Source organism: Rana temporaria, chromosome 5 (assembly GCF_905171775.1).
Source record: "Rana temporaria chromosome 5, aRanTem1.1, whole genome shotgun sequence".
NCBI classification, from domain to species: domain Eukaryota; kingdom Metazoa; phylum Chordata; class Amphibia; order Anura; family Ranidae; genus Rana; species Rana temporaria.
In genome coordinates this window covers 322,288,308-322,313,708 of record NC_053493.1, presented here as the reverse complement: position 1 = coordinate 322,313,708, position 25,401 = coordinate 322,288,308, and the positions used below count along the sequence as shown (strand labels likewise).

At 45.8% G+C, this 25,401-nt stretch overlaps 1 protein-coding gene across 1 annotated transcript in view; it reads right to left on the bottom strand.

Annotated features, from left to right (window-relative positions):
- XKR4 (XK related 4) overlaps window positions 1-4,340 on the bottom strand; it is a 394,969-nt gene extending 390,629 nt beyond the window's left edge. Inside the window, exon 1 of the mRNA XM_040354210.1 lies at window positions 3,467-4,340. Coding sequence (XP_040210144.1) covers window positions 3,467-4,158 — 692 coding nt within the window. The 5' untranslated portion in view covers window positions 4,159-4,340. The remainder of the gene's footprint in view (window positions 1-3,466) is intronic.
- Window positions 4,341-25,401: the final 21,061 nt, after the last annotated feature.

Genomic DNA, 25,401 nt, shown 5'->3' with positions numbered 1-25,401 from the left:
CAGCACATACGTGTGCTGTGTAAAGTTAGGGCACCCAAAACGACGACTAAATTTGCGACGGGAAACTAGACTAGCAGCGACGTAGCGAACGCGAAAAACCGGCGTGGATCGCCGTAACTCCTAATTTGCATACCCGACGCTGGTTTACGACGCAAACTCCCCCCAGCGGCGGCCGCGGTACTGCATCCTAAGATCCGACAGTGTAAAAGAATTACACCTGTCGGATCTTAGGGCTATCTATGCGTAACTGATTCTATGAATCAGTCGCATAGATACTCTGAGAGATACGACGGAGTATCTGAGATACTCCGTCGTATCTCCTTTGTGAATCTGGCCCAATGTTCCTTATGTTTTGGATCATTAAAGAATGATTCTTACATTGGTGGTCAGTGGGATGAGGGCTCCTTATAATAGTGGTCAGAGGGAAGAATGCTCCTAATTTTTGGGGATTAAATGTTCAGAGGGAAGACTTATACTTACATTGTGGTCAAAGGGAAGAATGCTCCTTATGCTTGGGGTCACTGGGATACATGCCCTTCATATTTGTTGTCACTGGGAGGAATTTGCCTTGCATTAGTGGTCATTGGGAAGAATGCTCCTTAAACTTTGGGTCATAAGGAGGGGTGCTCCTTCAACTGATAAGGGGGAAGAATTCTCTTTACACTGGTGGTCATTGGGAAAAATGCTCCTTATATTTGGGATCATCGGGGAAAAAAGGCTCCTTCTACTTGGGGTCATTGGAAAGAATTTCCCTTATATTGGGGGTAATTGGAAAAAAAACATCATTTTATTTAGGGTAAAAGGGAAGAGGTCGTTTTATATTTGGGGTCATTGGGAAGAATCCCGCTTATATTGGTGGCCTTTGGGAAGAACACTCCTTATATTTAAGGTCATTGGGAAGAATGCTCCTTATACTTGGGGTCATTGGGAGGAGTGCTCCTTTATTGATGTTCAGAGGTAAGAATGCTCCTTACTTACATTGGTGGTCATTGGGAAAAATGCTCCTCCTATTTCTAGACATATGGAAGAAGCTTCCATACATTGGGGCTAATTGGGAAGAATGCTTCTTATATTTGGGGTCACTGGGAGGATTTTTCCTTACATTGGTGGTCTTTGGAAAGAATACTTCTTATACTTGGAGTCATTGGGAAGAGTGCTCCTTTAATTGATGTTCAAAGGGAAGAATGCTCTTGACATTGGTGGTCTTTGGGGAAAATGTAAGGAGCTTTTAGCCATATGGAAGAATGTTCCATACATTGGGGCTAATTGGGAAGAATGCTTCTTATATTTGGGGTCACTGGGAGGAATTCTCTTTACATTGGTGGTGTACTAATTCTCTGCGTCATTGGGAGGAGTGCCCTTTTAAACTGATGGTCAAAGGGAAGAATACTCCTTTTACATTGGTGTCCATTGGGAAAAATGCTCCCTCTACTTGGGGTCATCAGGAAGAATTCTGCTTATATTTGGGGTAATCAGGAGGGATTCTGCTTACATTTGGGGGTCATTAGGAAGAACTCTTTATATTTGGGGTCATTAGGAAGAATGTTGCTTCTATTTGGGGTCATTAGGAAGAATTCTGCTTATACGGGGTGATCTTTGGGAAGAATCTCTCTCTTATGAATGGCTACAAAGATGACAGTTGTCAATGGGAACTTCTGGGAGAGGAAGAAATCTCTAACTGTGGAATGGACCTCTTATATTTGGGGTCGGCAGGAAGAATTCTGCTTATATTTTGTGCCATTATGAAGAACTCAGCTTATATTTTGGGACTTCAGGAAGAATTCTTCTTCTATTTGGGGTCATTGGGAGCAATTATACTTAAATTTGGGGTCATTAGGGAGGAATCTGCTTATATTTGGGGTCATTACGAATAATTCTTCTTCTATTTGGGGTCATTACGAAGAATCCTGCTTCTATTTGGGGTCATTAGGAAGGATTCTTCTTCTATTTGGGGTCATCAGGTAGCATTCTGCTTCTATTTGGGGTCATTAGGAAGGATTCTTCTTCTATTTGGGGTCATTAGGAAGAATTCGGCTTCTATTTGGGGTCATTAGGGTAAATTCTGCTTCTATTTGGGATCATTAGGAATAATTCTGCTTATATTTGGGGTCATTAGGAATAATTATTTTATCTATGTGGGGTCATTAGGAAGAATTGTGCTTCTATTTGGGGTCATTGGGAAAATTATACTTAAATTTGGGGTCATTAGGGTAAATTGTGCTTCTATTTTGGGTCATCGAGAAGGATTCTTCTTCTATTTGGGGTCATTAGGAAGGATTCTTCTAATTTGGGGTCATTAGGAGGAATTCTGCTTCTATTTGGGGTCATTAGGAAGGATTCTTCTTCTATTTGGGGGTCATCAGGAAGGATTCTGCTTCGTTTTGGGGTCATCAGGAAGGATTCTGCTTCTATTTGGGGTCATTAGGAAGAACTCTTCTTATATTTGGGGTCATTAGGAAGAATTCTGCTTATATTTGGGGTCATCAGGGACAATTTTGCTTCTATTAGGGTTCATTAAGAAGACTTCTGCTTCTATTTGGGGTCATTAGGAAGGATTCTTCTTCTATTTGGGGTCATTAGGAAGGATTCTTCTTCTATTTGGGGTCATTAGGAAGAATTCTGCTTCTATTTGGGGTCATCAGGAAGGATTATTCTTCTATTTGGGGTCATCAGGAAGAATTCTGCTTCTATTTGGGGTCATCAGGAAGAATTCTTCTTCTATTTGGGGTCATCAGGAAGAATTCTTCTTCTATTTGGGGTCATTAGGAAGAATTCTGCTTCTATTTGGGGTCATTAGGAAGGATTCTTCTTCTATTTGGGGTCATCAGGAAGAATTCTTCTTCTATTTGGGGTCATTAGGAAGAATTCTGCTTCTATTTGGGGTCATTAGGAAGGATTCTTCTTCTATTTGGGGTCATCAGGAAGGATTCTTCTTCTATTTGGGGTCATTAGGAAGAATTCTGCTTCTATTTGGGGTCATTAGGAAGGATTCTGCTTCTATTTGGGGTCATCAGGAAGGATTCTTCTTCTATTTGGGGTCATTAGGAAGGATTCTTCTATTTGGGGTCATCAGGAAGGATTCTTCTTCTATTTGGGGTCATTGGGAAGAATTCTTCTATTTGGGGTCATCAGGAAGGATTCTGCCTATACTGGTGATCTTTGGGAAGAATCTCTCTCTTACAAATGGCTACAAAGATGACATTTGTCAGTGGGAAGTTCTGGGAGAGGTAGAAATCTGTGACTGGGGAAGGGACCTCTAATGAAAGGCTGGTCTACACCGATTGACATGTATAGAGCGAATATTAGTTAGCACATTGATATTTAAAGATGCAATATTGATTTGACATTTCCAGATGAAGGAACACCTATAAGGAGGAGGACACATCTGTGTATACAGGTAATCACACACACACACACAATGAGGCTCATCCATTCAGGCAGCATTCAGGCAGCAGAGTCTAGTTACCTCCAGAGCTGTCCCAGCTGTAGGATATGGATGAGTGATTGGAGGGTCCAGATACAGAAGGAGCAGGAGGCGGACTGTCCGGGTGCTGGCCGGGGGGTGCTGGCCGGGGTGTTGGGTTTGTTGCTGGCGGTGGAAGGTTGTCTCTGTGGGGTGGCGGGTCGGTCCAGCTCCCCTCCCCCTCCTCCGGTTCCGGTATTAGCGGCTCCCCCGGCCGCCTTGCCCTCCACCGGCGTGCACTGGGAGCTGTTCTCGGTGCTGAAATCATGAGCGAACCACCTGAAGCTGAAGACCTGGACGGAGAGGGAGCCGAGCACCACGAAGAACAAGGTCAGCCCGAACCACCAGCGCTGACCCCGCACATAGTAATCGGCGGACAGCCAGATGTCACTGCCCACATCGGCCAGGTACACGGTGACGGCGGCCAGGATCCACAGACCATCCCAGACGGTGTACCGCTGCTGCTCCCTTCCCAGCCGCAGACACAGCGAAGGAGACCCGACACCGACAGCCGCTCTCCCGCTACAGCAGCACCGGGAACCCCCGTCCGAGCAACCCCCGTCCCCGGTACCCGATCCCGGCTGGGAACCCGAAACCAAGCCCTGCACGGAGCCCGAGTGATCCGAGTTCTGCAGAGGGGTGAAGGCGACGTCGTTCTTCTTCATCTTCAGCATCCCGTCCGACTTGGCGGCCATGATGATTTTAAAGGGATGAACCCCCCACCCCCCCAAAAAAAAAAAGAATAAAAAAAAAAGGAAGACCGAACGCCGGGTATATAATAGGGGTGAACGGAGAGAGAAAAGCCCTCCTTTATGTCACAGCGCTCCCTCTCCGCTCCGCCCACCGGCTCCGCCTCTCCTCTGCTCCGCACATCTGTTCAGCGCACGGTGGGCGGGGCTAAAGGAGAGCCCCGCCTGTCTGCGTGAGCCTGCCAACCTCACCCTGCAGCCACACTGCCTGGACCACAGCCCACTCCTCCACGGGCGGCGGAGGGGGAAGGATGAGGTCATCCCTCTCCTCTCACAGACCTCCCCCGTGCAGGAGAGAAGGGAGGAGGGGCCCCGGCACACACACACACACAAAATAAAGGTGAACCGAGGATAGACACAGGGAGCCACAATCAGCAAGGGCCGCCCTTCCACCTTACAATAAGGGATCACCAACATCCGGGGAACAGGGGGAGGGGCTCACTGCTCCTTCATTGATTCATATCTACCAGGATGCCTGACACCCAGTCCATTCATACACATCGTATGCCTTCATCTGCATGGGGAGCATGCGGGCACAGGGTGGCATCACTACATGACCTTCACCACCCATCACATCATCATACATAACCACTAATGTCTGCTGCCTGCTCATCATGGTCCTCCATCCTCATCACATCATCATACCTAACCACTAATGTCTGATGCCTGCTCATCATGGTCCTCCATCCTCATCACATCATCATACATCTCCTCTGTCTGCTCATCATGGTCCTCCATCCTCATCACATCATCATACCTAACCACTAATGTCTGCTGCCTGCTCATCATGGTCCTCCATCCTCATCACATCATCATACATCTCCTCTAATGTCTGCTGCCTGCTCATCATGGTCCTCCATCCTCATCACATCATCATACATCTCCTCTAATGTCTGCTGCCTGCTCATCATGGTCCTCCATCCTCATCACATCATCATACATCTCCTCTAATGTCTGCTCATCATGGTCCTCCATCCTCATCACATCATCATACATCTCCTCTAATGTCTGCTCATCATGGTCCCCCATCTTCATCACATCATCATACATCTCCTCTAATGTCTGCTCATCATGGTCCTCCATCCTCATCACATCATCATACATCTCCTCTAATGTCTGCTCATCATGGTCCTCCATCCTCATCACATCATCATACATCTCCTCTAATGTCTGCTGCCTGCTCATCATGGTCCTCCACCCTCATCACATCATCATACATCTCCTCTAATGTCTGCTGCCTGCTCATCATGGTCCTCCATCCTCATCACATCATCATACATCTCCTCTAATGTCTGCTGCCTGCTCATCATGGTCCTCCATCCTCATCACATCATCATACATCTCCTCTAATGTCTGCTGCCTGCTCATCATGGTCCTCCATCCTCATCACATCATCATACATCTCCTCTAATGTCTGCTCATCATGGTCCTCCATCCTCATCACATCATCATACATCTCCTCTAATGTCTGCTCATCATGGTCCCCCATCTTCATCACATCATCATACATCTCCTCTAATGTCTGCTCATCATGGTCCTCCATCCTCATCACATCATCATACATCTCCTCTAATGTCTGCTCATCATGGTCCTCCATCCTCATCACATCATCATACATCTCCTCTAATGTCTGCTGCCTGCTCATCATGGTCCTCCATCCTCATCACATCATCATACATCTCCTCTAATGTCTGCTGCCTGCTCATCATGGTCCTCCATCCTCATCACATCATCATACATCTCCTCTAATGTCTGCTGCCTGCTCATCATGGTCCTCCATCCTCATCACATCATCATACATCTCCTCTAATGTCTGCTGCCTGCTCATCATGGTCCTCCATCCTCATCACATCATCATACCTAACCACTAATGTCTGCTGCCTGCTCATCATGGTCCTCCATACTCATCACATCATCATACATCTACTCTAATGTCTGCTGCCTGCTCATCATGGTCCTCCATACTCATCACATCATCATACATCTCCTCTAATGTCTGCTGCCTGCTCATCATGGTCCTCCACCCTCATCACATCATCATACCTAACCACTAATGTCTGCTGCCTGCTCATCATGGTCCTCCATCCTCATCACATCATCATACATCTCCTCTAATGTCTGCTGCCTGCTCATCATGGTCCTCCATCCCCATCACATCATCATACATCTCCTCTAATGTCTGCTGCCTGCTCATCATGGTCCCCCATCCTCATCACATCATCATACATCTCCTCTAATGTCTGCTGCCTGCTCATCATGGTCCTCCATCCTCATCACATCATCATACATCTCCTCTAATGTCTGCTGCCTGCTCATCATGGTCCTCCATCCTCATCACATCATCATACATCTCCTCTAATGTCTGCTGCCTGCTCATCATGGTCCCCCATCCTCATCACATCATCATACATCTCCTCTAATGTCTGCTGCCTGCTCATCATGGTCCCCCATCCTCATCACATCATCATACATCTCCTCTAATGTCTGCTGCCTGCTCATCATGGTCCTCCATCATCACATCATCATACCTAACCACTAATGTCTGCTGCCTGCTCATCATGGTCCTCCATCCTCATCACATCATCATACCTAACCACTAATATCTGCTGCCTGCTCATCATGGTCCTCCATCCTCATCACATCATCATACATCTCCACTAATGTCTGCTTCCTGCTCATGGTCCTCCATCCTCATCACATCATCATACATCTCCTCTAATGTCTGCTGCCTGCTCATCATGATCCTCCATCCTCATCACATCATCATACATCTCCTCTAATGTCTGATGCCTGCTCATCATGGTCCTCCATCCTCATCACATCATCATACCTAACCTCTAATGTCTGCTGCCTGCTCATCATGGTCCTCCATCCTCATCACATCATCATACATCTCCTCTAATGTCTGCTGCCTGCTCATCATGGTCCTCCATCCTCATCACATCATCATACCTAACCACTAATGTCTGATGCCTGCTCATCATGGTCCTCCATCCTCATCACATCATCATACATCTCCTCTAATGTCTGCTGCCTGCTCATCATGGTCCTCCATACACATCACATCATCATACATCCCCTCTAATGGTTGCTGCCTGCTCATCATGGTCCTCCATCCTCATCACATCATCATACATCTCCTCTAATGTCTGCTGCCTGCTCATCATGGTCCTCCATCCTCATCACATCATCATACATCTCCTCTAATGTCTGCTGCCTGCTCATCATGGTCCCCCATCCTCATCACATCATCATACATCTCCTCTAATGTCTGCTGCCTGCTCATCATGGTCCCCCATCCTCATCACATCATCATACATCTCCTCTAATGTCTGCTGCCTGCTCATCATGGTCCTCCATCCTCATCACATCATCATACCTAACCACTAATGTCTGCTGCCTGCTCATCATGGTCCTCCATCCTCATCACATCATCATACCTAACCACTAATGTCTGCTGCCTGCTCATCATGGTCCTCCATCCTCATCACATCATCATACATCTCCTCTAATGTCTGCTGCCTGCTCATCATGGTCCTCCATCCTCATCACATCATCATACATCTCCTCTAATGTCTGCTGCCTGCTCATCATGGTCCTCCATCCTCATCACATCATCATACATCTCCTCTAATGTCTGCTGCCTGCTCATCATGGTCCTCCATCCTCATCACATCATCATACATCTCCTCTAATGTCTGCTGCCTGCTCATCATGGTCCTCCATACTCATCACATCATCATACCTAACCACTAATATCTGCTGCCTGCTCATCATGGTCCTCCATCCTCATCACATCATCATACATCTCCACTAATGTCTGCTTCCTGCTCATCATGGTCCTCCACCCTCATCACATCATCATACATCTCCTCTAATGTCTGCTGCCTGCTCATCATGGTCCTCCATCCTCATCACATCATCATACATCTCCTCTAATGTCTGCTGCCTGCTCATCATGGTCCCCCATCCTCATCACATCATCATACATCTCCTCTAATGTCTGCTGCCTGCTCATCATGGTCCTCCATCCTCATCACATCATCATACATCTCCTCTAATGTCTGCTGCCTGCTCATCATGGTCCTCCATCCTCATCACATCATCATACCTAACCTCTAATGTCTGCTGCCTGCTCATCATGGTCCTCCATCCTCATCACATCATCATACATCTCCTCTAATGTCTGCTGCCTGCTCATCATGGTCCTCCATCCTCATCACATCATCATACCTAACCACTAATGTCTGATGCCTGCTCATCATGGTCCTCCATCCTCATCACATCATCATACCTAACCTCTAATGTCTGCTGCCTGCTCATCATGGTCCTCCATCCTCATCACATCATCATACATCTCCTCTAATGTCTGCTGCCTGCTCATCATGGTCCTCCATCCTCATCACATCATCATACCTAACCACTAATGTCTGATGCCTGCTCATCATGGTCCTCCATCCTCATCACATCATCATACATCTCCTCTAATGTCTGCTGCCTGCTCATCATGGTCCTCCATCCTCATCACATCATCATACATCTCCTCTAATGTCTGCTGCCTGCTCATCATGGTCCCCCATCCTCATCACATCATCATACATCTCCTCTAATGTCTGCTGCCTGCTCATCATGGTCCTCCATCCTCATCACATCATCATACATCTCCTCTAATGTCTGCTGCCTGCTCATCATGGTCCCCCATCCTCATCACATCATCATACATCTCCTCTAATGTCTGCTGCCTGCTCATCATGGTCCTCCATACTCATCACATCATCATACCTAACCACTAATATCTGCTGCCTGCTCATCATGGTCCTCCATCCTCATTACATCATCATACATCTCCACTAATGTCTGCTTCCTGCTCATCATGGTCCTCCACCCTCATCACATCATCATACATCTCCTCTAATGTCTGCTGCCTGCTCATCATGGTCCTCCATCCTCATCACATCATCATACATCTCCTCTAATGTCTGCTGCCTGCTCATCATGGTCCCCCATCCTCATCACATCATCATACCTAACCTCTAATGTCTGCTGCCTGCTCATCATGGTCCTCCATCCTCATCACATCATCATACATCTCCTCTAATGTCTGCTGCCTGCTCATCATGGTCCTCCATCCTCATCACATCATCATACCTAACCACTAATGTCTGATGCCTGCTCATCATGGTCCTCCATCCTCATCACATCATCATACATCTCCTCTAATGTCTGCTGCCTACTCATCATGGTCCTCCATACACATCACATCATCATACATCCCCTCTAATGGTTGCTGCCTGCTCACACCCTCCCATCATGGTCCTCTATACTCTTCACATCATCATACATCACCTCTAATGTTTGCTGCCTGATCACATCCTATCATCATGGTCCTTCACACACCATTTACCTCCATCTATACACATGATGGTCCTCCATACTCATCACATCATCATACATCACCTTTAATGTCTGCTGCCTGCTCACATCCCCTCATCATGGTCCTCCATACACCATTTACCTCCATCTATGGATGGGGGTCCATACACAGCACACCTCCATCTATATACATGATGGTCCTTCATACATAGCACACCTCCATCTATATACATGATGGTCCTCCATACACAGCACACCTCCGTCTATATACATGATGGTCCTCCATACACAGCACACCTCCATCTATATACATAATGGTCCTCCATACACAGCACACCTCTGTCTATATACATGATGGTCCTTCATACACAGCACACTTCCATCTATATACATGATGGGCCTCCATACACAGCACACCTCTGTCTATATACATGATGGTCCTCCATACACAGCACACTTCCATCTATATACATGATGGGCCTCCATACACAGCACACCTCTGTCTATATACATGATGGTCCTTCATACACAGCACACTTCCATCTATATACATGATGGTCCTCCATACACAGCACCCCTCTGTCTATATACATGATGGTCCTTCATACACAGCACACTTCCATCTATATACATGATGGGCCTCCATACACAGCACACCTCTGTCTATATACATGATGGTCCTCCATACACAGCACACTTCCATCTATATACATGATGGTCCTCCATACACAGCACCCCTCTGTCTATATACATGTTGGGCCTCCATACACAGCACACCTCCATCTATATACATGATGGTCCTCCATACACAGCACCCCTCTGTCTATATACATGATGGTCCTCCATACACAGCACACTTCCATCTATATACATGATGGGCCTCCATACACAGCACACCTCCATCTATATACATGATGGTCCTCCATACACAGCACACCTCTGTCTATATACATGATGGTCCTTCATACACAGCACACTTCCATCTATATACATGATGGTCCTCCATACACAGCACACCTCCATCTATATACATGATGGGCCTCCATACACAGCACACCTCCATCTATATACATGATGGGCCTCCATACACAGCACACCTCCATCTATATACATGATGGTCCTCCATACACAGCACACCTCTGTCTATATACATGATGGTCCTCCATACACAGCACACCTCCATCTATATACATGATGGGCCTCCATACACAGCACACCTCCATCTATATACATGATGGTCCTTCATACACAGCACACCTCCATCTATATACATGATGGGCCTCCATACACAGCACCCCTCTGTCTATATACATGATGGTCCGCCATATACAGCACCTCTGTCTTCATACATGGTGAGCCTCCATACACAGCACACCTCTGTCTGAAGGAGCAGTGAGCCCCCTCCTCCCCCTATCTGGGTGATCCCTCATTGTAAGGTGGCTCCCTCTGTCTATCCTCGGTTCACCTTTTTGTGTGTGTGTGTCGGGGCCCCTCCTCTCCCATCCTCTGAATGTGGGAGGTAAGATTAGGAGAGGGATAACCTCATCATTCCCCCTCTGCTACCCATGGAGGAGTGGGTTGTAGTCCAGGCAGTGTGGCTGCAGGGTGAGGTTGGCAGGCTTATGCAGACAGGAGGCGCTCTCCTCTCACCCAGCATGTGCTGATCTGATGTCCAGAGCAGGAGAGAGGCGGAGGGGAGAGGGAGCACATTCACATAAGGGAGGGCCTTTGTCACCCTGCTCATCCCTATTGTATACCTGGCGCTTGCTTTTCCTTTCTTTTTTTTTTAAATAATGGCACTCCTGCATATCTGCTAAAGTGTAGCGTGTTCCTCTGTGGGTCAGGAACAAGTGCAATTTCAAGTGCATTCCCTAGCTGCAGAGATGGGAAGAGATGGGAACCTTGCCTTAGAGAAGAGGGGGGGTTGTGTTGTCACCCATATACTCCAATAGCTTAGCCATTGCCAATGCTCCTCCCTCTCCCCTGCAGCAGCCCCTCACTGATACAGGGAAGCTGCAGGATCACATGACCAGAGCAGTTTAAAAATAGGTAAGTACACAGATCTTTTTATTTTCCATTCATTTAATTGTTTTTACAAAATAAGGGAGGTACAATTATGTGAGCGATAAAAAATTAAGACTGAAAAAGAACAAAACATCTCATGCAACATAATTACAATAACATTCCAAGAAGGTACAGAGGTCAAATATAGAAAACAAACATATACATTGGCATCCACTACCATCCGCTTGGAGGAAAACCATCCGGCCTTTAGGAAAAAACTAAAGACCCAACTCTTCTGAAGGACCGGTACGACTCTGGATGGAAGCGCCTTGAGGCGATTAAGTTCGCATTTGCTGCGCTATACAAGTTACTCACTCACTCACTCGCATTAGCGTAGTACACCGATTTTTTTATGCAGGTTAAAAGGCATAGGTAAGAGGAGGGGGCAGGAGAAATTTTTAAGAATAGTTATAGTAAGGGCTAGTTTACACTTGCTTTAAAACAAGGCTTCGGACAAGCTTTGTTAAAGCTCTCTGAATGCCAGTCAAAGCCCCTGTCACTAAATAAAATGGTTAGCTTACAGTCCTGTTCGCACCTTGTGTTTGCTTTGCTTTGGCTTCGCTTCAAAAACGATACCCCATGTCGGTTTAGTGGTGCTTCAAAGCGTCTTCAAAATCTCCTTCCCATAGACACACTCCTAAACCTTGTGGCCAGCCCTCCAGGGCCGATCCTAGGCAGGGTGCGCGGGGTGCTCTGCACCCAGGCGCCACAGAGGTGGGAGCGCCGAAGCTCCAAAATGCTCCCCTCCCTCCTCCTTGTCTGTGTCCAGAGGCGGAGCGCATGTAGCGGGTGCTGCGGTTCCCTATCCCGCTTGTTCTCTCCGCTGGCAACTGACAAGAGCACATACCTCCCGCTGACCCCAGAATCCAGGCTGGGCACCACAGCTAGTACCAAAACACGTACACAGCGTAGAGCACTTAGCTCCACTAATTAATTCTGTCCGGTGTGCGTGGAGCAGTCTCCTCTCTGCCCCGCCCCCTCTGCGTGTGTCGACTCTTCTGCCATAGGCGGTGTGATGAGAGGCTTCTGAGTTGGCCGGAGCTGCTGCCAATCATCCCGTGCACTCCCAGAAATGCTCTCCGAGTGCCACCCTCCAAGTAACCAAAGATGCCACGTATGCCCCGCCCCCTGTAATGTGCTTCTGCTCCCAGCGCGCCCGAGCTACAGGGATCTATTGGACAGGTACTGATCTATGGGGACACTTGATGTGGGGGGGCTCTGATGGGGACACCTGCTGTGGGGGGGGCTCTGATGGGGGACACCTGCTGTGGGGGGCTCTGATGGGGGACACTTGCTGTGGGGAGGCTCTGATGGGGGACACCTGCTGGGGGGGACTCTGATGGGGGACACTAATGAAGACTTCTTAGGGGAGCATCTCTGTGTTTGAGTCATAGCCATGGAAACATGTGTAAAGGAGGGGAGTTAGTAAGATGACCACGCCCATGTGGGGGTGCCAGAAATATTTCTGCACCCAGGCTTCTGTGACCCTAGGATTGGCCCTGCAGCCCTCCCAGAAGAGTTGAGGCTGTTATAGCTGCAAAGGGCGGGCCAATTCAATATTGAACCCTATGGACCAAGACTGGGATGTCATAAAAAAGTTCATGTGCTAGATTCAGGTAGGGGCGCGCATTGTTACGGCGGCGCATCGTATCGTATTTACGCTACGCCGCCGTAAGTTAGAGAGGCAAGTGCTGTATTAAGAAAGCACTTGCCTTCTAAGTTACGGCGGCGTAGCGTAAATGGGGCCGGCGTAAGCGCGCGTAATTCAAATGAGGATGAGGGGGCGTGTTTTATGTTAATTCTTGGTGACCCGACGTGATTGACGTTTTTCCCGAACGGCGCATGCGCCGTCCGTGGAATTTCCCAGTTTGCATTGCTCCAAAGTACGCCGCAAGGACGTCATTGGTTTCAACGTGAACGTAAATTACGTCCAGCCCTATTCGCGAACGACTTACGCAAACAACGTAAAAAATTCAAAATTCGACGCGGCAACGACATCCATACTTAACATTGCGTACGCCTCATAATAGCAGGAGCAAGCTTACGCCGAAAAAAACCTAATGTAAACAGCGTACGTAAATTTGTGAATGGGCGTATCTAGGTCATTTGCATATTCTACGCCGAAAACGACAGAAGCGCCACCTAGCGGCCAGCGTAAATATGCACCCTAAGATATGACGGTGTAAGAGACTTACGCCAGTCGCATCTTAGGCTAATGTCGGCGTATCTTGCTTTCTGAATACAGAAAGAAGATGCGCCGGTGCAGCTTTGAATTTACGCGGCATATCTATAGATACGCCGGCGTAAATCAATGCTGAATCTAGCCCCATGTGTGTAAAGGCAGATGTCCCAATACTTTTGGTGATATAGTGAGACTCATATCTGATAGGCTGCTAGGGAAGCTAGCAGTCACTGTATTAGTCAGAGCTGCTTTGGGGTCCTGCTTGGGTTTTGTACACGTGGCTTTCCCTCAGCACACTGACCACAGAGCTCTCACACTCAGCACCAAAGCAATTTATTTAATGCCTTGCAGTTTTCCAGGAATTCAACGTATTTTCTGATTGTATTAAGTGGAGAGGATAGGCAGTGATGTCACAATCTCCACTTCACCCAATCAGAGAACCTCTAAAAAGTACAAGACATTCTATGAATATCTCCTTAGAAACAGCTGACAGAGACTCTCTTGCATTACTAGATTACACACATAAAACTCAGGCTCGTCTGTATCTTTTCTCTCAAAACGATACAATGAATGACTTCTGTAGAATACGTATCAATCCTGCATGACACAAGTGCAGTGAAAAAAGTGACGCAGACCCACGTTTTCTGAGGAAGGAAACAGTTCTTTTCTGAAACACATAAAAATATATGGTCTATGCTCAACTTAGTGGACTTATAACTGTTGTTATACCCTTTAAAATTGTTGCCATGTGTGTAGAGGGGAGATCACTAATGTAAAAGAGTTGTTTTTTTTATTTTCTTTTTTTTCTACGTATTATCAAGACACCCGGGGAGAAGGTGCATCAATCTAGTGATTCTCAGGACTGCGTGTTTTGTGTGTGTGTGTGTGTGTATGGGATTGTACACCCCATAAACACCCATCATACCATAAGAACATACCTAAATAATAAAATAAACACACAACAAGGATTGTGGAAATGTTTAGGCTGCGGTCCCTTTATTGGGTTAAACCACTTCAGCCCGAAAGGATTTACCCCCTAATGACCAGGCCATTTTTTTTTAAATCGGTACTGCGTTACTTTAACCACTACCCGACAGCCGTACGACTTTATACGGCCGCGGGGTGGTTCTGAATCTCTAACAGGCCGTAAAAACACGGCCTGCGCGCGCATCCAGCGGCGCGGGCGCGCGCACATCCGACGGCGGCACGCACGTGCTCGCTGCATCGCTGAGATGCCGATGCGAGTGCCTGGCGGCTGTGATGTCCGCCATTGACTCGGGATCGGCGGGGACAAGACGTGGAGCTCTGTGTGTAAACACAGAGATCCATGTCCTGTCAGGGGAGAGAGGAGAACGATCTGTGTCCCTTGTACATAGGGTCATAGATCGGTCACCCCCCCTCCACCTACAGTTAGAACACAATTTAGGGTACACATTTAACCCCTTCCTCACCCCCTAGTGTTAACCCCTTCCATGCCAGTCACATTTATACAGTAATTAGTGCATATTTATAGCACTGATCGCTGTATAAATGTGAATGGCGCCAAAAATGTGTCAAAAGTGTCCGATGTGTCTGCCATAATGTCGCAGTCACAAAAAAAATGCTGATCGCCGCTATTAGTAGTAAAAAAAATAAATAAAAAAATAATAATAATTCTGTCCCCTATTTTGTAAGCGCAATAACTTTTGCGCAAACCAGACGCTTCTTGCATTTTTTTTCCCAAAAAATATGTAGAAGAATACGTATCGCCTAGACTGAGAAAAAAAATGTTTTTTAAAAAAAATGGGCTATTTATTATAGCAACAAGTAAAAAATATTGTTTTTTTTTCAAAATTGTCGCTCTATTTTTGTTTATAGCGCAAAAAATAAAAACCGCAGAGGTGATCAAATACCACCAAAAGAAAGCTCTATTTGTGGGGAAAAAAGGACGTCAATTTTGTTTGGGAGCCACGTCGCACGACCGCGCAATTGTCAGTTAAAGTGACGCAGTGCCACAAGCTGAAATTTCACCTGGTCAGGAAGGGGTATATGTGCCCAGTAATGAAGTGGTAAACTGACAATTGTGCGAAGCTGTACCCAAACAAAATTAATGTCCTTTTTTTTTTTACCACAAATAGAGCTTTCTTTTGGTGGTATTTGATCGCCTTTGCGGTTTTTATTTGCACTATAAACAAAAATAGAGCAACAATGTAGAAAAAAATAATATATACATTTTTTTACTTTCAGCTGTAAAACATTTGCAATAAAAATATGTAAAAAATCAAATTTCTTCATCAACTTAGTCCAATTAGTATTCTGCTACATATTTTTGGCAAAAATTCTCAATTAGTGTATATTGATTGGTTTGCACAAAAATTATCGTGTGTACAAACTATGGGATAGATTTCGGGACTTTTATTTATTTTTGACGAATACAGTGGAACTTCGAGTAACGCGGTTAACGAGGTTAATGAGTGTTTCGATACAAAACTGTATTTTTAAAAATCGTAACTCGTTTGCGAAAACGAGCACGATTCAGGCCAAAGCGCTGTACAATACCAATACCGCATTTGGCCTGGGGTGGGGGGGCACCGGAGCCGAGCGGTGCCGAACGGCGCCGATCAGAAATGCACGGAAAGGCCAAAGGACAGCTTGGCTGACCTCTGCAAATCTCTGGAACAAAGTCTTTCCGAGGTTTGCCTTTTCGGTCGTTTCCGAGGCTCTTTAAAATTTATGGGGGTCCGGTCAGAAAAATTGTCTTCTAGCGGAGGTCCGAGTGTCATATTGGTGCTATGTCTCCACATGATATCCTCCACATTTCAACCTCCTGTGCACGTCATAGGCGCCTTGTCTCAGATCCCCCATCACAGACTGACCCCCATCACAGACTGACCCCCATTCACAGACTTGCCCCTCCATCACAGACCCCCTCGATAGCAGATTCTGGCCCCCATCACAAATCCCTGTGCTGACACTTGTGCACGCGATCGCATCAAACTGGAAGACCAGGGGATCACTTTCCCCAAGCTCACTGGACTTTGGCTTTGAGAAAAAAAACTTCCTACCAGCAGGGCCGTCTTTAATATGGTTTGGGCCCTGGGCAAACATTTTTTTTGGGCCCCCCTCCAGCTTATTTTGGGCCTGGCTGGCTCACATATATGTGTTTAGGCGGCCCTCATTTGTGCAGGCACAGCAGCCCATTGATTTGAATGGGCTGCCATGCCTTCGTATATATAAAAAATAAAAGAAATCAAGAAATATATAAAAAAAAGTTTTTTTTATATAAAAAAAGGGGGGTTGTCATCCGGGGCCTTGGGGATCTCCGGACCTCTAAAAAAAAATTGGCCCTTTAATAAAAAATAAATAAAATAAAAATATATTAAAAAATATATTATTTTTTTTAATTTAGGGGTCCCCTGGGGAATGCAGATCTCTGTGGCTGAGCCACATAGGGGATCATGTAGCTTCACCAAAAGCCTTCCAATGCTTCACTATTGAATCTTCATGCTGCTTATGAAGAAAATACATTTGAGATGAAGCAAGAAGAGAATGACCAGGGAGTTACAGGCTCCTGACCAAAAGCAGAGAATAACCAATTTCATGTCAGATTTGACTAAAAGGGCATCTGACCAAATGATCTAATCCCAAAAAGAGCTTGATATACTGTAGATTTAGGTATGTCAATAAGAATAGGCTATCAATCACCAATTAGATAAATAAAGAACAAGAACCCTTGGGAACTGACAAATGATGAAACTCATTGGATTCTTCAGGAATCACAGCTAGAGGTGATAACCTAAATAAATGCATTGAGGAACTATATGAGGCAGGATCCTCTCTTCATAAATTTATTTTGGGGAAGACACTGACACAGAGGAGCATGAAGCAGACAGAACAGAGTAAGGTCTGTGTACATTCCCGGCCCTCAGAGCCTTCAGTGACCCCTAGCCTGTGGTAATGATAATGAGGGTCCTGTTGGAGAGATGTTGATCAGGCTGTCGGCCCATTGTAGCAGCTTCAGGCCCGCTGCCTACCTGGCTCACAGTGGCAGGAACAGTGGCGTTATGGGCATCTGAAGAAGAGTAGGGCCTCCTCGTCCGGCGAATTCTTTCATGATAGCTCGACCTGTGCACTGATGCTTTCAGTCAGCCATCCTCCTCTTCTTGTCTCTGTCAAGTCCCAGTGGTGATGTGATACTCCTGTGGTCTTTCTGCAGGTCCAGGTCTGCCTCCAGGTGGATGACAAGTTCCCTGGCTGACCTCAGGTAACCTATTACCATCAGTATACCGGGTAGCCCTGGCACTTCAGGAATGAGAGGTACAAGGGCCCAGGGCCCACAGATGTAAGCGATGATACAGCTGTCACCAGTGGAAAAACTGAGGGGGGCGGGGGGGGGGGGGGCTGGGTTAAAAAAAAATTAAAGCAGAGGTTCACCCAAAAGTGAAGCTTCAGTTTTCTGAACCCTCCCCCCCCTCCGGTGTCATATTTGACACCTTTCAGGGGGAGGGGGCGCAGATACCTGTATAAAACAGGTATTTGCACCACTTCCTGGTATAGACTGGTATAGAGTCCAGCCCCCTGGACAGGTAAGTCTCCATGTTTTAAAAGCCAGCAGCTGCTGTATTTGTAGATGCTGGCTTTTAAAAAAAAAATTGTAGGTAGTTCCTATGAAAGAGCTCATGAAGTAGTATATCCATTCTGGGTGGAGAGCAGGTCAAACGATCCACAAGGAAGGCTGAGGAGAGAATCCAGAGGTGAGTCCATCTGACAGACCTGAGGTAAATGCTGACTTTGCCCAGTGACAGGAGAAAAGTAAAAGGTTATATTCATTGGCTAGATGTTTCCCGTCAAAGGATTTGTCACCAATTCAGTGCTCAGCAGCTGAGGTAAATCTTCTTAGCAACAGCAGGTAGCTTGTCACCTGAAACACAAAACAGAAAGAACCAGCAAAGCGGTCACAGAGAGTCATGAACTTAAAGTGGAGGTTCACCCTAAAAACGATTTTTTTAAGATTAGAGGCCGCATAGTAAGGGCATATACTTTTGGCAAGTTTTTTTTTTTTCCGTACTTACCTTTATATTCTGATTTGGTCCAGGGCTTCCGCGTTCTGATGACTCCGGGACTGGGCATTCCTATCCCTGGCTCAATGTAAAAAAAAATACGTGGATGGCGCATGACTAAAAAAGCATAATCAATAATTGGTAAAATTAGCATATCATAAGGTCCATGTCAGTAACAAGGGAAAACAAAAGGAAAAAGAAAATTAAATAAATAAATGTCCAATAATAGTCCAAAAACACTAGCGGCAGCAATCCTGAAGCAGAAGCGAGCTCTGGAAAATATACAGACGGAGAAGGAAATGCGCCAAACTAAGTGCAGTATGTAAGGATTTAATTAAAAATAATGTCATAAACAGTAAATTGGTTACTCACAAACAGAGTGATAACACAGGCAAGATAGTGCAAGAAGTGACGTGGGGATTATCCTATTGGCTGGCCCGAGTCCCCACGTCACTTCCGGTCTTACGACGGTACGCTCTGAAGCAGCGTTCACGGTTCCTGGTCCTCCTGTGGTTCCCTAAGGCTCCCAAGACCTTGGATTTCGTTCCTGAGGTCCTGAGAAACACCAGTTTGAACCCCTGGAGCTGCTGATGACACACTGTGACACCGGACCAGCTTCTTGCCCTATCTTGCCTGTGTTATCACTCTGTTTGTGAGTAACCAATTTACTCTTTATGACATTATTTTTTATTAAATCCTTACATACTGCACTTAGTTTGGCGCATTTCCTTCTTGTCTGTATACTATCCCTGGCTCAGGCTTCCGATGCTTGCGGGACTGGGCATTCCTATCCTTTCGTTGGATCATTGACGGCTTGTGAAACAGGGGACCTGTCGCATAACGCGCGTCACCAGATTTCCGGAAATATCCGAGCTAAGAGTCGGCACTATACGGCGCCTGCGCCCGCCGTGTAGAGCTGACTGCGCAGGCGCCATATAGTGCCGACTCGCAGCTCGGCTCTTTCCCGATGTCAATCATCGTACGGAAGGATAGGAACGCCCAGTCAAGCAGTCATCGGAACCTGGAAGCCCTGGACAACATCAGGATATAAAGGTATGTACCAAGAAAAAAAAACTGCCGAAATGTATTGTCCTTAATATGCTGGATCTGCTAGATGCAATTACATTTTTTTTTTGGGTGAACCCCCACTTTAACAATCACCATAGCTCTCTATTTAGAGTAAAATGCATTTATAAAACAAATGGGTGTTAGGCATGACAATCCCATGGGGCCACTTCTCTATTTAATTATTTTGTGGCCCTGACATTCGATGAATAGAATCAGCTCTGAGGGAGTGACCAGGGTGCAGAGGGGAAGCTGCTTGCATAAGACCTGAGTAGGAACCAAAAGTTAGCCCCAACTACTGCAGTCCTCGTCAGCTTCCCCAGCAGCCCACCAGGCATGAAATATGCACACTTATGTACGTCTAGGCTGGACCAATGAAAGTATACAATATATATCATTCTTGGAGTTCAGTTTTAAAGCATTTGTTAACCTAAAAAAAATGGATCCTGCCTCTTTATCCGCTTGCCGACCGCCCACCATAGTTTTACGGTGGCAGGTCGGCTCGGCTGCGCAAAATCACATAATATAACGTGATTTTGCATTTCAGCCACTAGGGGCTTGGCTCTGGTGCCGATCCTCGCCGGGCACCCGCGATCGCTCGTTACAGAGGGGACCCTAGTTCTGAGGGCCGGGGGGGGGGGGGCAATGAATGCTCTTAATTTGCATAGATTTCCTCTCATTTCCTGTTTGGGGGCAGGAAGTGAAGTGAAATCTCTGCAGTGGGACAGGGATGGTAAACCATATACTGACAGGGGCTATAACCCTCCCTTACTCTATCCAAAATGGAGAAAAAAAATTGTTGCCTATAGTTCTATTTTAAGCACAAGTTTCTGATAATTTTATGGTGAGGACTAAGAAGATATAACCATGTCAATGGTGCAGCAGAAAACATATAGCACAGTGAGGAAGGTTTGTGGTCCAGGATGATAGGACAGTCAAAATTAGAAGCAGCGCCCCCCCCCCCCCCCTAGTTGTGGAATGCCGGCCACCCGCATGGGGGTGCTAGACTAATTTGCTTCTCAGCCCAGTCTGCCCCATAAGACTGGTGCTACACTAGCCAGTGGGGACTCTTTCCATGCTGCCCCCCTGCAAAGTGTTGCTCTAGGCCTGGGCCTTGTTGGCCTGGGCCAGGATACAGCATTGTATATACACGTAAATTATTTCCAGTGGACAGAATAAACAAATGTCTAGCCAAAAGAGTGAGTTTATACATATATCCTTTGAAAATATATACAGTATATCTCAGGATAGCAGTGTTTTTGCAAGCTAAATGCTTAAATTTTTTTAACCACATCAGCCCCGGAAAAATGTACCCCCTTCCTGACCAGAGCACTTTTTGCGATTCGGCACTGTGTTGTGCGACGTTGCACCTAAACAAAGTTGACGTACTTTTTTACCCACAATCAGAGCTTTCTTTTGGTGGTATTTAAACCCTCTTTGTTTTTGTTTTTTGCGCTATAAACAAAAGAAGGACAATTTTGAAAAAAAAGCAATATTTTTTACTTTTTGCTATAATAAATATCCCAAAAAGTTTAGACCGATATGTATTCTTCCACATATTTTTGGTAAAAAAAAAATCACAACAAGCATATATTGATTGGTTTGCGCAAATGTTATAGCGTCTACAAAATAGGGGATAGTTTTATGGCATTTTTATTATTATAATTTGTTTATTAGTAATGGCGGCAATCTGCGATTTTTATCATGACTGCAACATTATGGCGGACACTTTTGACACTATTTTGGGACCATTGTCATTTATACAGCGATCAGTGCTGTAAAAATGCATGATTACTGTGTAAATGACACTGGCAGGGAAGGGGTTAACCGCTAGGGGGCAAGGAATGGGTTAAGTGTGCCCTAGGGAGTGATTCTAACTGTGAGGGGGCTGGGCTACAAGTGACATGACACTGCTCACTGCTCCCAATGACAGGGATCAGTAGATCACTGTCCTGTCACTAGGCAGAACAGTTCACTGGGCCCACGGTCACGGAGAGTGCGGCGGGCGTGCGCCGCACGGCTTCTTAAAGGGGACGTACAGGTACGTCAATTTGCCCACCGCTGCCATTCTGCTAACGTAAATCGGAGTACATCGGTCGGCAAGTGGTTAATGAAGCCTCCAGCCTGCATAGAATCACTATGTCATAAGTCAGTAGTATACATATTCGTCAGCACACCATGGATCTTCAATTGCAGTCAAAAACGTTTATTGCAGAATGATCACAAAGGAATCAGCACTAATTCTTTTGTGGTGTGATCTTTCTGCAATAAAAGATCCATGGTGTGCTGGCGAAAATGTGTGTAATGATCTGTGGTATATCCGGTGTCTAAAGCCTTGTACACATGATCGGTTTTCCCGGCTGGAAAACTGCCAGGAGAGCATTTGGCCGGGAATCCCGGCCGTGTGTATGCTTCCTCGCAGTTTTCCCTGCTCTCTATTTTCTGGTCGGGTTTTTTTTTGACAGAGAAAAACGGTCATCCGTATGCTTACCTGTCCTAGGTAAACCCGCGCATGCTCGATAGGACTTTGACGCATGCGCGGTAGCATAGTAGGTTAGTGTGGGGGTGTAGCAAGATGGTGGCGACGGCATCAAATGTGACGAGCACCGGCTCATCGTAGTCGATGACATCACCGCGTTCTTGCCATTCAAAAGAACGGCCGTTCTTTTGAGTGGCCATTGGTACACAGGGCTTGGCAAGGCAAGCTTGCCAGGAATACCATCAGGAAAACCAATGTTTTTTTCCTGAAGGGATTCCCGGCCGTGTGTACAGGGCTTCACTGGTAATCGCTACAGCACCCGCTACCGATAAGCCTGTAATCCAGGAACATTTGTGATAGGAATATAGAAATCTTCCCCTACACTGGAAGTCCAAGCAGTCCCCAACAATTAAGGACTGGTTGGACAGAGTGTCATTCATACACAAAATGAAAGAGATACTGGCAATGAAAAAGGAATCCAGTGACGGATTTAATTCCCTTTGGCAACCCTGGTTTTTGTTCAAATCATCCACTGAATTCCATGTACTAAGCACAGGATAGTTCACTGATGCCCAACTAACCGATAAGATTTAAAATGTACAGTGTCAATGTATTCTCAGTGTGTTCTGCCTAAATAGCAAATAACAGAAAGCTGTTCATATACATTTCCCCTTGCATTTCCTACCTGATCTCCCTCACCCCCCCTCTCCCCACCTCTCCCCCACCCTCTCCTCTTCCCTCAGTAATTATCACAGTAACTAGATATCGGACCCTGTTTTTCAGTATTTTACCTCTACTTAAGATACCAAATGTTATACGTCTAGACATTGATGTTACCTCTCATTACTATGTACAAAACTTTCATTTGTATACACTGTAAAAGAAATGTCACTTGTATACTCTGTTTAAGCTTTCAATAAATACCTTGATTGAGAAAAAAAAAAAAAAAAAAAGAAATCACCATGTCGTAAGGCTGCATTCACACCTAGGCGTATTGTCGCCTGTAGCGCGACGCTATTGCAGCCTGCAATACGCTGGAGGGGTGATTTTACATTGTCAGCTATGGAGATGGTTCACATCTCCACGCCGAACGCCGAAACGCCTGAAGCTCAAAAAAAGTCCCGGACCTTTTTTTCAGGCGGCTTTTGGCGTTCGGCCATAGCCGACAATGTTGATCACCCCTCCTGTGTATGTTACCGCGGCGTATTTTACTGCGTTTTGTCGCGGCAAATCACGGGACAAAACGCTGCAATTTGTCGCGGCAAATCGCGGTAAAATACGCCGCGTTCAGGTGTGAATGCAGCCTAAATGACAAAGTGACCACATGATTTTAAACTGGAGTCAGCAGGCCAGCAGGCTGGAACTCTCAGTGACAGCCAGGATTGAGAGCCAGCAGCCACCAATGTGTCCACTGGTGCCTAAAGGTTGACATTTATAAATGGATCCCTAGTACTGGCATAATGCTGGTGGGCATTTATTTACATACCAGGGTGTGTGAAAGGGTTAAAACAAGCTGGTGGACTGAGCAGGCTGGGCTTTGTCTACTCTGCAGGTATGGGTAATGATCCTAACAGATGCACTTTCTTTTACGACTATGATATTGTATGAATATATAAGTATTATTGACAATATATTTGCATATTATACAAATAAAGACATACGTTGGCGTTCTGTGTGGACTGTATTTTTTGTATAATATTGAATTAATATATTTCTTTATCATAATTTAGTATCATCCCCATTATTATTCAAACACAGTACTTACCATGCTAATTTGGCCATGCTCACAGTGCGCTAAGTGCACAGCTCTCTTATTATCTTAGAAGCCGATCTCTTTCTGAGATTGACATCTCTGAAGCTATTTGTGTAACCAATAAAGCCAGATTCATTCAGGCCTTCTCTTCTGCAGTAATGTATGAGAGGAAGAAACTGATTGGTTTCAGCATGCAATATGAACAGTTCTCCGGCTCGGTTCACACCTATGTGTTTTTTAATGCTTTTTTTTATTTAATTTTTTTACAGAAACACACTACAGTCCATTTAACATGGTTTCTTATAGGGCACGTTTATGTCTATGCTTTTTTTGCCACTGCAAAATTGGTAAGGGTCAGGGATTTTTTTTAAAGCCAAAACTGTGATTTTTTTGGTTCAATAGATTTCAATAGAGAAGCTGTAGAAAAGCATCTAGTGCATTTTTGCTGCGATTTGCGTTTTGTGGTTTTTAATCCACCAACCAACAAATTGTCCAAAAGATAAAAAAATAACTAATGCAAAATACAAAACACATACTGTAAAAAAAAACATGCAAAAAATGTGTCAAAAACGTGTGTACAAAAATGCAAAATGCACCATAAAAAGCACAGCAGAAACGCATCAAAAGCCAACTGCATAGGTGTGAACCAGGACTTCCTCGGTAGACTTTTGGTTCCAGTTGCGGGTGCAGAAATCGCATTGATTCCCACACCCGCAACCACCTGCAGCTGAATTGCACTTCTCTAGCAAAACACGCAGGGCTGCCATTCATTGTAAATGGCACCCCTATGCATCTAAGCCAGCAGCGTTATTGCGGGTGCGAGAACCGCATGGTCAACAAGGCCATGCAGTTCCTGTGCGGCCGCATTTAAAAAAAAGTGCATGCAGTTTTTTATGAGTTTCACACGGCACATTCAAATGAATGCACTGTCGTGCCCGGGCAAAAGTGGAACGCACACGGCCCGCACTAGTGTGAACCAAGCCTCATTTTATAAACATTCTAAAATAACCTTAGCGGTTTTGCGGCACAACAGCCCATTCAAATGAATGTTTTGCTGTGCCTGTTTCCTGCAAAAAAGGTGCATGCATCTTTTTTAAAATGCGGTCTGCAGGGAAATCGCATGGTCATTTTGACTATGCAATTTCCCTGTGGTCCCTGCACCCGCAAACACGCTGTGTTTTTACATGCATGGGAGTGGCATTCAGAATGAATGGCAGCCCCGCACGTTTTCTTA